The sequence below is a fragment of the Coffea arabica genome, chromosome 9c, assembly GCF_036785885.1.
Source record: "Coffea arabica cultivar ET-39 chromosome 9c, Coffea Arabica ET-39 HiFi, whole genome shotgun sequence".
Taxonomy (NCBI): domain Eukaryota; kingdom Viridiplantae; phylum Streptophyta; class Magnoliopsida; order Gentianales; family Rubiaceae; genus Coffea; species Coffea arabica.
Window position 1 is genome coordinate 20,585,427 of NC_092326.1, and position 15,499 is coordinate 20,600,925.

General features: G+C 34.9%; 1 protein-coding gene across 3 annotated transcripts; it reads right to left on the reverse strand.

Annotated features, from left to right (window-relative positions):
- Positions 1 to 6,508: 6,508 nt before the first annotated feature.
- On the reverse strand, positions 6,509 to 14,207 carry LOC113708592 (KH domain-containing protein At4g18375). 3 transcript variants are annotated; one of them, XM_027231085.2, is made up of 8 exons: positions 14,048 to 14,207; positions 13,006 to 13,617; positions 12,192 to 12,686; positions 10,457 to 10,696; positions 10,093 to 10,359; positions 8,287 to 8,342; positions 8,089 to 8,185; positions 6,509 to 7,097 (listed from the first exon to the last, which is right to left on the reverse strand). In XM_027231085.2, exons 2-8 carry the CDS (start codon positions 13,582 to 13,584, stop codon positions 6,966 to 6,968), a joined length of 1,866 nt encoding a protein of 621 aa, XP_027086886.1. In that variant the 5' UTR covers positions 13,585 to 13,617; positions 14,048 to 14,207; the 3' UTR covers positions 6,509 to 6,965. The 3 variants fall into 3 exon arrangements, with proteins under 3 accessions (XP_027086886.1, XP_027086889.1, XP_027086888.1); XM_027231088.2 differs by lacking the exon at positions 8,287 to 8,342; XM_027231087.2 differs by lacking the exons at positions 8,089 to 8,185; positions 8,287 to 8,342 and having other exon boundaries at positions 6,754 to 7,097.
- Positions 14,208 to 15,499: the final 1,292 nt, after the last annotated feature.

A 15,499-nucleotide genomic window follows, 5' to 3' on the forward strand; every position in this document is an offset into this window, starting at 1 on the left:
GACATGGATATGTTGAAAAATAATTCTTCACACTTCATTCCTCAAATATGCTCATGTAGTAGCAATATCAAGAGAAATGATTTAAAGTATTCTAAACTTATTGAATGCTTTCTTATAGCTGAACAAAATAGTGAATTATTGATGAAATTATGAAACCCAATCAACTAACTCTAGTCCCTTCTTAAAAGTTAATACGACTAAATTTAACATATTAGGTCTGGTTGTGGCCATGATCGTGGCCTTAGTAGATATGGATCTTACCTTGGTAAGAACAAAAAATACCACCTAAAGTGAGATAATAAGGACAATAAAATAAGGATCCTAAAGATAAATATTACCAATGTAGCATGAAAGATCATTAGTCTCGTACATGTCATACGGTTAAATATCTTATTGACCTTTATCAAAGCATCATTGAAAAAGAAAGATGAATAGACACCCTAAAGATGCACGATGAACGGTTCTATTCATAGTGGTAATAATTGTACTTTTTTCCTAAAGAAGAAACAAAAGCTAAATATTTGGTATTCTTAACATGGTGATGATGATACTCTTTATCATTGATGGTGCAAGAAATGCACATAAAGATACAAATGGGGATACTAATGTCAGCATTAGAAGTGGTAGTGCAAAATTACTTTAAGGCTCTAAAAGTGCTAATCTTTTTTAGATATTAATGGGATCATTATTTTATTGGTAGTAAGGCTGAATTCTAAAGCTTTCTCCTTGAGATTTATTCCATAGTACATATGGTGTTTTCTTAGATAAAATTTACCATATTCTTCCTAAAGGAGCAAAGGTCAACATAAATAATGGGCTGCCATCTTCTAATAGTTGAAGAAATAGATTGAATTTTACTAACATCTACTAAAATAGATATCATATTAAGGATCAAGTGAGACAAAAGTTGATTATATAACAAAACTATTTGAGGAGGAAATGGTTATTGATATAGTTGCCTATTCTCATTTATACATTTATAATTTGACAAAAATGAGAAATTGCGTGATTTTAAAAGCCAACAAGTACTCATACATACCCTTTTGTATTATACGTAACTCTAACAAAAATATGAAAATATATGTTGGGTATGGATCATCTTTTACAATTAAATATCGTGAAATATTGATGAGTGATCTATTTATTGACATTGTGATGAACTACAATTTCCGACATTAGGTGGAGGAAATGACTAACCAAACATTGAAATCACTTAAAAAAAGTATTGAATTTCCTTCATCCTTTAAAAAATAATATGAACTTGAAGTTCAAAAGATTATCTATTTGGCAAGAATTACCCATTAATTACCAGGTGTATTTATAGACTCCAGAAGAGCTACTAAATAATTCCAATTGAAAATAGTCTAACTAGAATTGATGTCCTTGAAGGATGCATACATGTGCTACAAATGAGTCTAAGGGTAGTATACCTAAATCATGTTAAACATCTTCATTTTAAATATTGCTAGAGATTAAGTAAATGCTAGTGACAAAATTTAACCTCTAGAAGATGTCGCTCTTGAAGAGTTAGCCGCTGAGGAGCATACTCCAGAAGAAAATGAAATTATAAGACATTCAATAAGCTTTGTCCCTATAAAAAAGTTGGAACTTAAACGAATCGAAATAAATATTTTTACATATAATGTAGCACTCAACAAAACCAAAGTTAATGAGAATCATAAAAATATATCAATTGATAAATGCCGATCTAAAAATTATTGATGATTGGCTAAAGTGGAAAGATGCGCTCCAATCAAAATCGAATTCACTAGCAAAATAAAAAGTTACACCAGAAGGTGTAAAGCTAATTGAATATAAATGGAAATTTATATTATATATATATTGATAGTTTCAAGGTGATTGGAACTCCTGAAAAGTTATCAAAAGCTGATGCAGATTTAAAAAATAGAATTTGAGACTAAACATTTCGAAAGGACAAAAGTTTACAAATTATGCATCTAAAAGATAATAATTTTATTCATCAATTTGCTTATACCTAGAAGGTACTAAAGCGATTTTTTTATGGATAAAGTATATCCATTAAGTATCCAATGGTCGTAAAAGTATATTCATTAAGCATCTAATGGTCGTTTGGTCACTTGATTATGGTAAAAATCCTTTATATCACGAGAGAAAAATAGAAAAATTCATAGTCCTGAAATACCATAGTTTAGTGCAATTTGTGCACTAATATATTTTGCAAATTGTTTAAGACTTGATATATCATTTGTTATGATTTAATTTAACTTCTCTCCCAAATGACAATATTGGAAAGAGAAAATCTGGCAAATTTATTTACCAAGACATTACCAACTACAATATTTGAGAAATTGGTGAAAAAGTTTGAAATGCATTGACTTAAAGATTTCAGATGACATTTACAAGAAGTGGAGTTATAAGCAATATTAATACACAAGGAATAGTGTACTCCTTTCTTTCACTAAGCTTTTTCCCACTACATTTTTTTCTAATAAAGTTTTAATGAGACTTTTTTGGTATAATGGACATCAAGAGGAAATATTATGAAATTAATGCAATGATAAGTATACTCATTCATTTCAACAATAGATACATTGGATCATTCATCCCCTACAGGGTTCATTGATACATTTATATACATTGTTGTAATTCATTACTTTTTAATGAAACTACTAAATTTGTATACTTGAAATATTAAATTCATGTATTTATAATAATGTTAGCACATGTAACTTTGACCTTGTAATACCTATAAATAGAGGACATGGAAGCTTCATTTGTAACTTTAAAACCTTAAACGCATGGTTGAATGAAAGAAACAATTACTCTAATCTCCGTCTCTACTTTCCCTTTAGTCACCATTTACTTGGTTCATATTTTATTAGTTTCACAACAATGTTCAAATTTCTAGGGACTCAAGTAGCCTTTCACTTAGTCAAATAAGGCAAAAGTTAGCCGGCCGACCCCAAGCACTAGAAGGAGGTGGAAACAAATCATTTTATACAAGGTGTCATCCTTTTGGCTGCGCAATACAACCCTCTTAATTTGGGACTTCACATATTACACATCATATATCGTCTTTGAGAATTTTCAATTCCTATATCGCAGATTACTTGAATATTGTACAACTTTATTTCTGAAAAGTTAAATAAATTAGCATAAATAACTGAAGACCAATAATTGTGACAATGTGGAAAATGACTACAAATTTGCTATACAATTATATGCCTTTAGAGGCAATACATCAGTCCTTAGAACAGTGTAGAACCTACCACAGTCTAACTGCAACGAGGATGCTGAGAGTACAGAAAAAATGCTGAGAATGCTGAAAAATATCAAACAATCAAATCATGCAGATTGTAAGGATGCTAAGACTGCTAAAAAATCGAATAATGCAATTATGCGTAAAGCATGCAAGGCACAAAAATACCAAATATACCATTTGAACTCTGCACCAACTACAAATACGTTCATTCTGGATAATCAAGTAGCAAACATACATCAAAGAAGCAATCAAACAAAACCAGTGCTGCGCCATATTGTTATTGTGAAATGAATAGAATTTTGTCACCAATACACAAATACACACCGGTTCATAGACCTTACCCTCGAATAATTGACAGAGAATTTGTAAAGTAGTAAAACATCGCATCATGGAGCAACCACATCATACCAGCACTATCTTTCTAGCATTTTCACCACACTACACCGAATCAGATAGGAAAGTAGTTATCCAACTCGTATAGAGAATTAAAGAGAACAACCGCACTAGTACAATTCCAAAGCAAAAATAGCTTCACAACATTAACGTACAGGGGCTTCCAAGTGGGCAAAACATTTGTTTCTCAAGAGAGCTTCCTATTCGCCAAATTGTAGTACAAGCCAGTCCTATGTATACTTAAAAATAGAAGTCTTAGGATAAGTTCCTTTAGCATCCATAAAGTACTGCTATTTGGTCTGCCAGCATGCTACTCCTCAGATTCAGCACTCCAAGAAAATCAAGCCATTATGAATTATGAGGCCCATCTCCAAGAGGGTACAGCGAAACTTCATCACATCAATGAATCAACAACTGCCCACTCTGCAAACTCCTCAGAAACTAGTATAGACTGTCACTCAAGGACAGCATCAAGATGAATGCACTTTTCATCAGAAGAAACGGCTGTAGTATGGAAATTTAAGCCGGATTTCTGCTTAGGCTGTGGATAATCCACCATTCATAAAGAGAATGCACTGGAGATTGAACTAACTTAAAGTGAAGGAAAAAAGTCTAAGCTAGAATAAGGTCAATCAATCTCAAACCAAAGAAGACAAGCAGAGCAGAGTTATTAGCTTACAAGCAATATATGGTCTGAGGTATGAATTAGAATCATCTAGGTATGCTAATATAGAAAGATGAGAGAAAACATCAAGTTTGCTGGGGTTAAAAATATGTTATTTGTGTGATGATATCCATGAAGTAGCTTCAAAACCTCATTATAAGACCTAAAAATCGACCAACATACAGGGATTGTAAGCAACAGTAAGACCTAAAACTCAACCAACATATAAGGATTGTAAGCAACAATAAGAGCGGCTTGCTTTAATAATGTGGGATCAGCCAGGAAGCGACTGTAGCATCAACAAGAACAGCACATTAACACTTGGAATTCCTAATCCAGTCGCCAAAATGCAAATGGAAAGGAATATCAAACGCCTGCAAATTTAATGGATCATTTTAATGATTACTACATATTACACTTGTGTACAGTAATTACCTGCCAAATACATGGAGGCACATTGAAGTGGAAATTGAAATATTGATGACAAAAACACACATGAAAGTGGAAATTGAAATATTGATGACCGAAACATTTTTCAGTGGCTGAAAAGACAGATTCTCAACCACCTAGAGATACAAATACATTGTGATGATGATAGGTACAGCAAACACTGAAGGAAGTTTGTCAGTGAAGACAAAGCCATAACTCAGATCATGACACAAATGATCTGTCATAAAGGTTGTAACATCAAGAAAGTTCATGGAAGCATGGATGAACTAGGGTGAAATGTTATGAGATGTTATGAATGATATCAACTGTTTCTTGTCCCTAAATATTCCATAGGAATAGCATACTTTTAATTAGTTTAATTTCAGAAAATGCACAGAGTTTCTTTAACACTATTGGCCTGATACCTTCTGATATTATGATGGCTCATTCAGCTGGCAAATTGAATAAGTGGGAATAGAAATCCATTCTTTCCTTCTAAAGACTAGCTATTTGGGGCATTGATAATAACACCTGCGGCCTTAGTCTTAGTACAAAAAAAAGTCTAAAGATTCCTTCTGCTTTCTAAAGCATTAATCCTGCATTTGGTTTTCACCAGGTAATGGCTACAACAACCTACGGTTCAGTCATTAAAAAAATTAAAAATAAAATGAGTTTTGGGCATGAACGAGTCAATTTTCTTCAATACAGCTACTACTAATCCCAGGATAACTGAAACTACCCTTCCCTGAGGGAATATTACATCCCAGATACATGGGATTAGGCTTTTAACTCAAGCTTATAATTCCATGCAGAAAGGTAATCAGACAATACAGTAAACTTGTAAACTTGTAATCCATCCACAAAAGGAAAATTTGTTGAGTTATCAAAAGTAGTCCCATTAGCTCGAGCAACTGATTAATATTGCTATATTGATCGAACAACTGATTAACATGATTAACTGTAGTCCCATTATCAGGCTAACCAAATAAGCTAAGGATGCTTCCACTTGTATAGGTATTTAACACTTCGGGATATGAGGATTCCATGAGAGTAGGTAAGACTGTGGGGTGGATTTACTAGACTCAAAACCAAAAGGAAAATTTGTTGAGTTATCAAAAGATTATAGAAGTACTCGTAACCCATTAAGAAGGGGAAGAAGTAAAAAAGATAGTAGCTCGAGCAACTGATTAACATGATCAGAGGCTATATTGCTATGAAATGATATACAAATCATCAAGATTACTCCAAGTAGAGTAAATACTAAGTTGAGTAAAAAAAAGTCCCTCAAGGGGAACTTAAGAATTTCATGAGGCTGCTTGTCAAAGAATAATAAGTCGAGAAAGACAACCAAATGAGGAGCAATTGAGCAGAAGGAATAAAGAACATGATAAGTGGTGCTTGCATTCTGTTTCAAGAAGGCTAAAGGATGAACCCAGATTACGTTCAAGCTTCTAAGGGATGTATTTATTCTCATAGAATCATCAGATTAGCTTTTCCGCTTTATATTCATGCAGTCGATCAATGAGAATATCCAGTGTGATTTCAAAAAGTCACAGAAAGGCCAAATCGAATATTGGACTTTGTCCTGAGTACTTCATACCCAGGTCAAGCAAGATTATCAAAAAATATGAGAACTGGAACATTTGTCATTGCCTGTTTTCTGTAGTCAGTAGCTATCATGTGGTAGAAGCATTAGGAACAGATAATGACCAACTACATTAACCACTCACCAAAAATGAAGATCATTCTAAAGAAGCTGATAGGAGGAGGAGGAAAAAGAAAAAACAGAACATTCCATGTTCTATGAGTTGGATGATTATGGACATCATAATCTGACACAAGTACTAAATTGTCAGAGCAAAGCAATGACAGAATAAGATCGAATCGGCAGTAAACAAGGCTAAGAATTACTAAAGCAGTATGAAAGGAAAGAAAACATCCGATTAAGCTCTAAGGAAACCGCAGATTGAGTAGATTCTATATGGTACCACAGCTACGCCCTAAATGCCCGGAGAACAGAAAATGAGGATAACCTTCCATCATCATCTATCTAGATGCTTTTATCGACCAGCATCATCTATATAGATGCTTTCATCGACAGAATGCAAGTCCTGGAGAAGGTCACAGAGATGAAGGATCTCAGAGAAGAGAACCTAAATGAAACTAGAAAGGGAGAGTTCATAAGAAACGTCTCAGTCTTAATCCCATCAGAAAGCCAACATGCCTTGACATAACTTATGTGGCCATTATAAATGCCTGAATCAAGTTTTCAGCTGCACGCTTTTGTTCCGATGTACCAGATATTACAGCCACGCGATCGCCCCTAGAGGATTTCGATTCCGGGATCTCTATAGTTGCTCCAGATATCTGAAATAGAACGATTGCATGTACAACTTCAGATTAACCATGAGCTGAATAAAAGGAGACCCATGCTTAGAAATCAATAAAGAATTTCCAGTTATTCTACTATTTTTCAGGAGTAATTCTGAAAAAGTACTTTTACTTGGCAAAAGATTTATTAGCACCCCTAAGGTTAATTACTTTATCTCAGAAGCACCTTTTTTATGAGGCAGAAATTGAAAATTGAAGCTTTTTATTAAAAATGGATTAATTAAGAGCCACTGCTTGGAAAATCACTCTTAATTGGCTCAATAATGGTTATGATTAAGCTCAAATTTAAACTCTCTTAATTTGAGAATCACTTCATCAAAAGCAACCATTGGAAACACTCTTAACCACTGAACAGTGAATGCATGAACTGTATAGCATCACTCCAAAGCATAAATTCGGGAGTTCTGAAACAAGAGCTATCAAATAAAAAACTAAGTCATCTGGCTAGGTGTACACCTTTTGCAGAATATGAAACTCTCTGCAGAGGAGAATAGAATGTCAAACGTTGAAAAGAACAAGCTCAAGGTTCAACTTGGAAAAAAAAAAGAAAAAGGAAGAAGAGAGGGAACACTTGCTTATGTAGCAGAGGTTGGCAAGCTGAACAATATGCTACTGTAAATAACAAAGTGAATAGCCATGAATTACACACTGGACAATTGAACCCTCAAATCTAAATGTCAAACAAGAAATAGAAGATAAGGACATGAATGTTCCTCAAAGAAATAATAGAACATAAGGCATCACACTAGTAAAAGTTATATGAGAAAATCCCAACATGCAGTTTTTCCAACATAGTGGGGCAAGAGAACGGTTGACCATACAATTACCTCTATAAAGCAGAGAGGTAATGGTCCTTTTTATAGGTCAAGAATCCTTTTATTGTATAAGTAATCTATGTAATATATCCCTTGCATAAATTTAAGTGATAGGACAACTTTAAGTAAAAAAACTGTAACGGAGGATCAACCTTACGAATATTCTCGAGATTCATTCCCCCTTTCCCCATGACTTTGCCAACTGCATGTGCAGGAACAACCATCTCCAAAGCAGAGGACTGAGGCAACCTGCTTAGAGGGGCTTCATTTAAGAATATACAACCAAGAAAATGCGGCAAAACCTAGATAACTAAGTTTAGTAAATTAACTTCTTTACATGCACTACTTACCCTCCATAAACCTTTGATGAATATGTAGGCAAAGAACCATAACTATTGTCTCCAATCTGTCAATATGGTACGATCAATAAGAAGACCATCTCAACAACAGCGAGAAGCAGCCAAATTTTGAAACTAAGGCTATTTTAAATTGTTTTTTTATCATTAGAGAATTTTGGAAAAGTATCACTGTAGTACTTTATCGGAAAGGGTATATTTTTGGGTGTTAAAAGAATCTTTTCCAAGCATTTTTTTTGTCCAAAAATTCAAATAAATAAGAGCCTAATAATACATAAACACAAACAACGCATAAAACAAATACAGAGCGAATCTAAAGCATCGAATAGGTTGACTACACATTAATTTTTTTTTAAAGCAACTGTCATTTTCCATATATTTCCTAGTCATCATTCTCCACTTAAAAACCAATCATCATGCATATCCCCATTTTCAGGGTAAATGAATGGGAGTTCAAACAACTATTTTTACAGGTGCCCAAATCACCAATTACAAGTGATGTTAAAACCTCCCATGTGAAATCATCAAAAATATCAAGATTAAAGGAAAATCCACATATCTCCTCATCAAAACCAATTTGATACGAAAAGCTAATGAGATTTCAAAAAAAAAGCCTGACATTCACCGATGAGATACAAAAATCTTACAGGAATAATTTACTAGAAGCAGTCCTCTGCCTCTTAGTCCATATGCCTGAGTTCTAAATTTGGCCTTAGTATGCCTCTCAGTACTTTGTTTCCTTGTTAATTTGGGGTAATAATAACAGAGTATCTTTGCAGTCCACGGGCAGCACAGATGGAGGAGATACTATCTTATCTCTATCCATAATCTTCACATAGCCTAAATAGCTACTAATCCTCAAAAAGAAAAGGACTTTTGCTATAAGATTACCTGTAATTGCTGCAGTCAAATACCATTAAAGGCAAGCCAAGTGATACAAAACGCCAACTAGAAGCTTAGGGCAAAGTTGCCTGAGAAAAAGAAATCCTACCAGCATTTCCCCACAAGTACTCTATCTTATGGCTTCTTCAAATTCCCAAAAAAAAAAATGAAAAATAAAATGATTCACAAAAATCACCATAGGAATGCATTATTTTCTTTTGAGGGTCCATAATGGACTACGCAAAACAAGGCTTTAAAACATGCTCAAACATACCTTTGGGGAGACCAAGCTTTCAAGGAAGAGGCCCTTCTTTATCTTAGAAAATGTTTTATAATCATACAAATGAAAATCACTGGATAAATATCAGCGATGATCCCTATGGGCCCAAAACCATTCTGCATATACTACCAAGTTAGGTTACAAGAGCTCCAAACATCAAAAAGTTCTCAGGCTCCTAGCCATATAACAGTAAGTAATCCAAGCCAATCCACCTAATCTGATTACACCACATCAGCTGACTACTAAGAATTATAAGAATGAGCAACTTGAAGGTTGCATATAAATTGATATTGCAGGTAAAATATTTCTCACATTGGTCCAAAAAAGAGAACCTGAAATGTATCTAGCCATGCAAAATTAGAAAAGATTTTCATAGGATAAAGATATGAGGAAATACAACACCACAACAAGAAGTAAATTTTTGTTGAAACAAGGAATCAAATGTCAAAGTATGCATGTTTCAGTGCTCATAACAACAAAAGAGTATAATTGTCCAATGTAGACCCAAAAAAATGAATAATTGTCCAATGTAGACCCAAAAAAAAATGATATTTATAAAGAATAGACTAAAAAATTCCTTATATGCTATTGCTGATTTCGGTGGAATAGTAAGTACTCAAGTCAACCTAGAGGCTTACCGGAAATGAACCATAACCATAGAGGCTACTTGATGAGAGCATGCTAACCCCAGCCCCAGTTTCAGCTCTCTGATCATAAGTTAAAGGAGCAACTGAAGGAACATTGGGCAGCATTGAGGGTACTGGAAGGCCAGCAGCACCACAGTAAACAGAATCAAAACCACCAGAAGGATGACGAACTCCTTCGTTGCCCTTCAAGACATCGTCACGAAGCCTCAAAACTATCTGAATCAGTGCATCCCTGACACTACAAACTTCGCCAACCACCTGAAGACAGAAGATAAATGTTAGCAATTTAGAGAAGTGAAGTTTAGAAAGCCATAATTGAAATTCAAAAACATTATTCAGGCTAATGGGCTTGGACCTCAACGAGTTCATCATCAGCATCGGCACATTTTGGCATCTCATCTTTGGAGATATGTACATCTGCTTTAGTTCTTTTCCTAATTTCATTTATAATCAAACCACCTTTTCCAATAATACACCCAATAACCTTAGAGGGAACAAGAAGACGCATGGTCACAGTGTCATCTTCCTCATCATTAATCTTGGCTTGCAACAACAATACAGCCTCAACTGCAATGGATTTCTGATCATCTGATGACTGCCAAAAAAACCAGAAGTACAAAAAGGAGAATTGATGAGGGACAAAATACATCACATTAAGCGATTACAGAAACTAATTATACATAAGTTGACCTTAAAACTATTTGTATGAGGACGCCTATTCAACTTCGTGTCACACAAACACACACACACACACACACTCACTCTCTCTCTCTCTCTTCATTCAACACAGAAAGGAGGAGAAGCCCTCCACTTGTGCCTTCCAGATAGTGTCACCAAATACCACAATTGCCACTAGCAGTCAAGCCTCTGAAATTGATCAGAGGCAAGAAGTAGCATCACACCATGATGAACAGGGCCATGATAGTTGCATATGGCATTCAAGTGACACAATAAAGGACTAAGACAAGGTTGTTCATTATAACATTTTGGGCATGTGGGGTTTGGCCGGAATAGTAATGTAGATTGGCATCTCATTCTCAGCCACAACATATCCAGGATTAAGGGAATTTGTTATTGCCTTGACACATGTTTGGATTGATTAAATGGGCAAAGGCATCACTTATCAAAAGAAAAATATACAATCACTTCAGTTTTTCAGACCACTCGAAACCAATTCCTCCTCTACCACGAATGCACCTCCTATCCATATTCCACCAAATCCTTTCCTCGAACACGTCAATTCTATAACTCATTGTCCAACACAGGAGATAAGTAGAAATAAGACATATAAACTCAACTAACATGGCATATCCAACAACCACAATCCTCTGGATTATCAATAATTTTTAATACAAATTATGGCAACAAGAAACTATTATGATCGTACTCCATGGCCACAAATTTTGAGTTGAAAATTTTGAAAGATGTCAAAGAACTCAGTATTGGAGGAAGAATATATTATCCGTCTATGTTACATGGACTCTCCATTTACCCCTGCCACACCCATGTCAACACAATACGGCATGGACAAGGGTGTGGGTTATGTGTCAGATATGGTAAAACAGAATTGGGTGTGTTGACCATAGCAGACATGGCTACAAGAGGAAGATGAAAAGAAATAGATGAGATGGGATACTCGATGAGATGATATAGTTGTAAATGAAGATGAAGAGATTTTTTGGTAAAAGACAAGGACTTGAGTTTGAGTGTAATAGCTGGACTCAAGATGTTGAGGGTAAGAATAAAAACTGTTACTATAAAGATTGTGCTCTACAAACTGTTACTATAAAAACTGTAATAGCTGGACTCTCCATTTCTTAATGTGCTCTAAAGATTGTGCCAATGTCAAATGTCAAAGCACTGACTCATCTTTTTACATACATAGGAAGCACTATAAGAAGACAGGCATGGACATATATTATCCCTTGCACTCAAGCATAAAATGGTTCCACATCCAAGTTGCTCGCAGAATGAACACTACTGCCTGAGGAAAGGTATTAAAAAGTAAAATGTGTCAACAGCATTTGACAGTTAAAAATGAAAAAGTAAAATGTGTCAACAGCATTTGACAGTTAAAGATGAAAGCATACCTCTGTTGAGATGACAGTGATGAGACAGTCATCACGATTGGCCTTGGCATCTTCTACCTCAATACGAGCACCACTAGCCTGCCTTACACTTTTAATGGAACTTCCTCCTTTACCAATAACACGGCCAATCTTACTAGATGGGCAGAGCACCCTTGTAGTCAATTCCTCAGATTTAACATCACTCCCATAACCAGAAACTACAGGAAGAGCAGATGAATAGACAGGAAATGTACTCCCAGTTTCAGTATAACCTGGAAACTCAGGTACGTGTCCAGGATCTAAAACAGAAGGAACAGCTCTGTGTGGCACAATAGGATCTACACTAGGGTACAGTCCAGCAGCAGGGTAGATAGGAACATTTGAAGGGATAATGATACTTGGAGGAGCTTCCGGTATGGTAGTATCAAGAGGTATATCTTCCTTGGGACTAAACTTATACATGATTGCTGAAATTGCAAAAAGTGCTTTCTTCACTGCCTCTGATTCACCAGATATCTATTTGCAACATGAGCAACAGATATCACAAAAGCACACGCTAGCAATATAAAGATACTTTTTAATGAAACATCGGTCATTTAATATTGACAAGTTTGGAGCTAAACATGATATCTGTTAAAAAAAATTGCAAACTAAAATTACTTGCCAGTAGAATTGCCACTTCACAACCAACCATGACACCATAAAACTCATATGCAACAACAGGATTTTTCTTGGAAAGCATCTCTCTGATCTTGCAATCATCCTTTATTTTTTGGAAAAGTAAATTTACCTAATCATAATAAATACTAAATTTCAAACATAAAAAGGAACTAACCAGAATAAAGTTGTCAAAATCCAAAGCACAAGAATGAGTTGGATCACTAGTATCCTTTGCTGTAATCTTAATATTTGTCTTTGTCTTGCTTCTGAGCTTCTTGATTGTGCTTCCAGATTTCCCAATAATGTTCGCAGATTGGCTTGACGGAACAAGAATTTGGCATTCCTCCTTATCTTTCCGCTTCTTATTGTCAGACTCGCCAACTGATGCGATAGCATTTGCAATTGCAAAGTGAACCTTGAGAAGTGCATCCTGAGCAGCACAGAGAGGTTGCTTTTCATTGAATTCATCATCAATCTCCACATCTTCCTTCTCCTTAACATAGCAATAAATTGTTATAACTCTATCATTAGCCCCAGGAAAAGGATCCACAACCTTAACCTTTGCCCTTGTCTCTTGTCTAATGGAATTTATCACTTTCCCACTCTTTCCAATTACACTTCCTATAACATTATCTGGACATAAAATCCTATATACAATCAACTCATCGTTACCCTTCTGGTCTCTCTCAGTCCTCCTTTTCTGGTTCTTACTATCACCATCATCCTTCCATGGACGCTTCCCAAACTCCCCCATCTTAAACAGTCTGAAAAAACCTCCTACCAAAATCTGAAACCCAAAAAATATATATATATATCAAAAATGGAAAAGATAACTTCCCTGAAAATCACAATTTTCCCACGGGAAGCACAAAAGTAGTATCTTTTTTGACAGAAAAAACCACTTTTCCATCTGTCAAAATTGCAAAGAACCCAAGAACCCAGATAAGCTAGTCGCAAGAAAACCTACTAAATCAAATATGTACAAACTAAACCATGTTTCATAAAGGATGCGTGTTTCTGATTCTCATTTCTCAATTTTCAATACAACTAATCAAAACCCACTAAAATGCAATAAACAAACGATTACAATTCAGAAGAACTCTAAATAACTCAGCCTTATGGCTTCATTCCACTAAACAATTCGAATAAGAATTTCATTAGAAGAAAAATAAAGAAAAGGAAACAAAAATAAGGAGAATCAAGAAAGAAATGCCTACTGATACAGAGAATTCATAGCTATTTTTGCGGCTGATATGATAGCCTAAAGCAACATTTTAGATTGCATCAAACGTCATCAAGTATCCTCCAAGATTGAGACTGAAAATCGAAACCCTAAACTGAAAACAAGAAAGTCTGTAACCCCACAACTGCTCTCAGTCGAATTTAGGACTCAATGTGATGTCAGCGTAAAAAGGACTTGGATTTTTCTCCTTCCAATTTTCACGTAACAAAATATTTCCTCAAAAAAAAAAAAAGAAAAAGAAAAGTGAGACAAAATCATATGTACATCAAACTCTACGGTTCAAGCCAACGTTTTCAGAACCAGATCGGATCGGCCGGTTCGACCAGTTGAACCACGAACCGGACATATCACCGGTCCGATCTAGTGCTAAAGCCATAAGTAATGAAAAATCGTTGAAAATTGGGTAAATCGTATGAACCGCTAAAAACCGTTCGAACTGTAAACTAGCGGTTTTTAAAATTTTTCAAAATTTTCAAATATTTACCCAAAATTCAAAGCAAACAATATGAATGGAGCTCTTGGAACCCAAGTCTCCACAGTCACAACAAAAGCTTGTTACCACTGCACTACACACACAATACAAGCTCTTTTTTTTATGTACAATGCTATATCTTAAGTTAAAGACTAAAATCTAATTAAACAAAAGGAAACCCTAGCACTAAGACACAGACACCAGACAGCACCTTTTGGCTTTTGCCTTATCCTTTTAATTGGTTTTTTGTCTCTGCTTCTTCTCTTGTTTTTTTTTTTTCATTTTTTTTCTTTATAACCTTTCCACCTCCAAATCAAATACCCATGACAAAATCTTTCTCAACTCTTCCCCCCACTATCATCAACCTATTATCTTAGTTGATTTATTAGGCAGTTGGAAGTTTCAACTTCCATAAAAGTTTTTTCATTTTGGTGAGTTTAATTTTTTCCATTTCAAGATTTTTGTTTCTATTTCCATTTGCAAATGATTCAGTACAAAGATTTGAAAATTTTAATAAAAAGAAAATTTTCAACTAGTTCATGGCAAAGATGCCATTTGTCTTGTAATAATTGTATTATCTATTACAATAATTTTACAAATTTTTGGAGTTTCATGTATAACTTTTAGAAAATTTATTATTATCTCAACTTAAATTTAGTTTTAAATTATGTTGGTGAATGCATTTTGGGAACTTAAGTTATCAATAACCATGTTAGACTGTGCATCGGCTGTCAAATTCAAGTGTAGAGTGAAGACCCGTAAAGTACTTAGCATTGAAGTTGCCAAAAAAAGACAGAACCGGTGAATCAGTCGGTCGGACCGGTTGGACCGGTCGAACCGCAAACTAGCCCCCTCACCGATTCACTGGCTAGTCTGAGTTTAAAAACATTGGTTCAAACCATTCGGAAAAAAAATATATAACAATTACACCCTTGGAAAATCTACACATCTGGA

What these genes read in the sequence shown, in the direction of transcription:
- LOC113708592 (XM_027231085.2), bottom strand. Translation starts at nt 13,584, where the DNA reads ATGGGGGAGTTTGGGAAGCGTCCATGGAAGGATGATGGTGATAGTAAG. An exon ending in TCACTGTCATCTCAACAGAG is followed by an intron (nt 10,697 to 12,191) that starts GTATGCTTTCAT and finishes TTTTTTTGGCAG; the next exon opens with TCATCAGATGATCAGAAATC. An exon ending in ATCTCGAGAATATTCGTAAG is followed by an intron (nt 7,098 to 8,088) that starts GTTGATCCTCCG and finishes GTTCTATTTCAG; the next exon opens with ATATCTGGAGCAACTATAGA.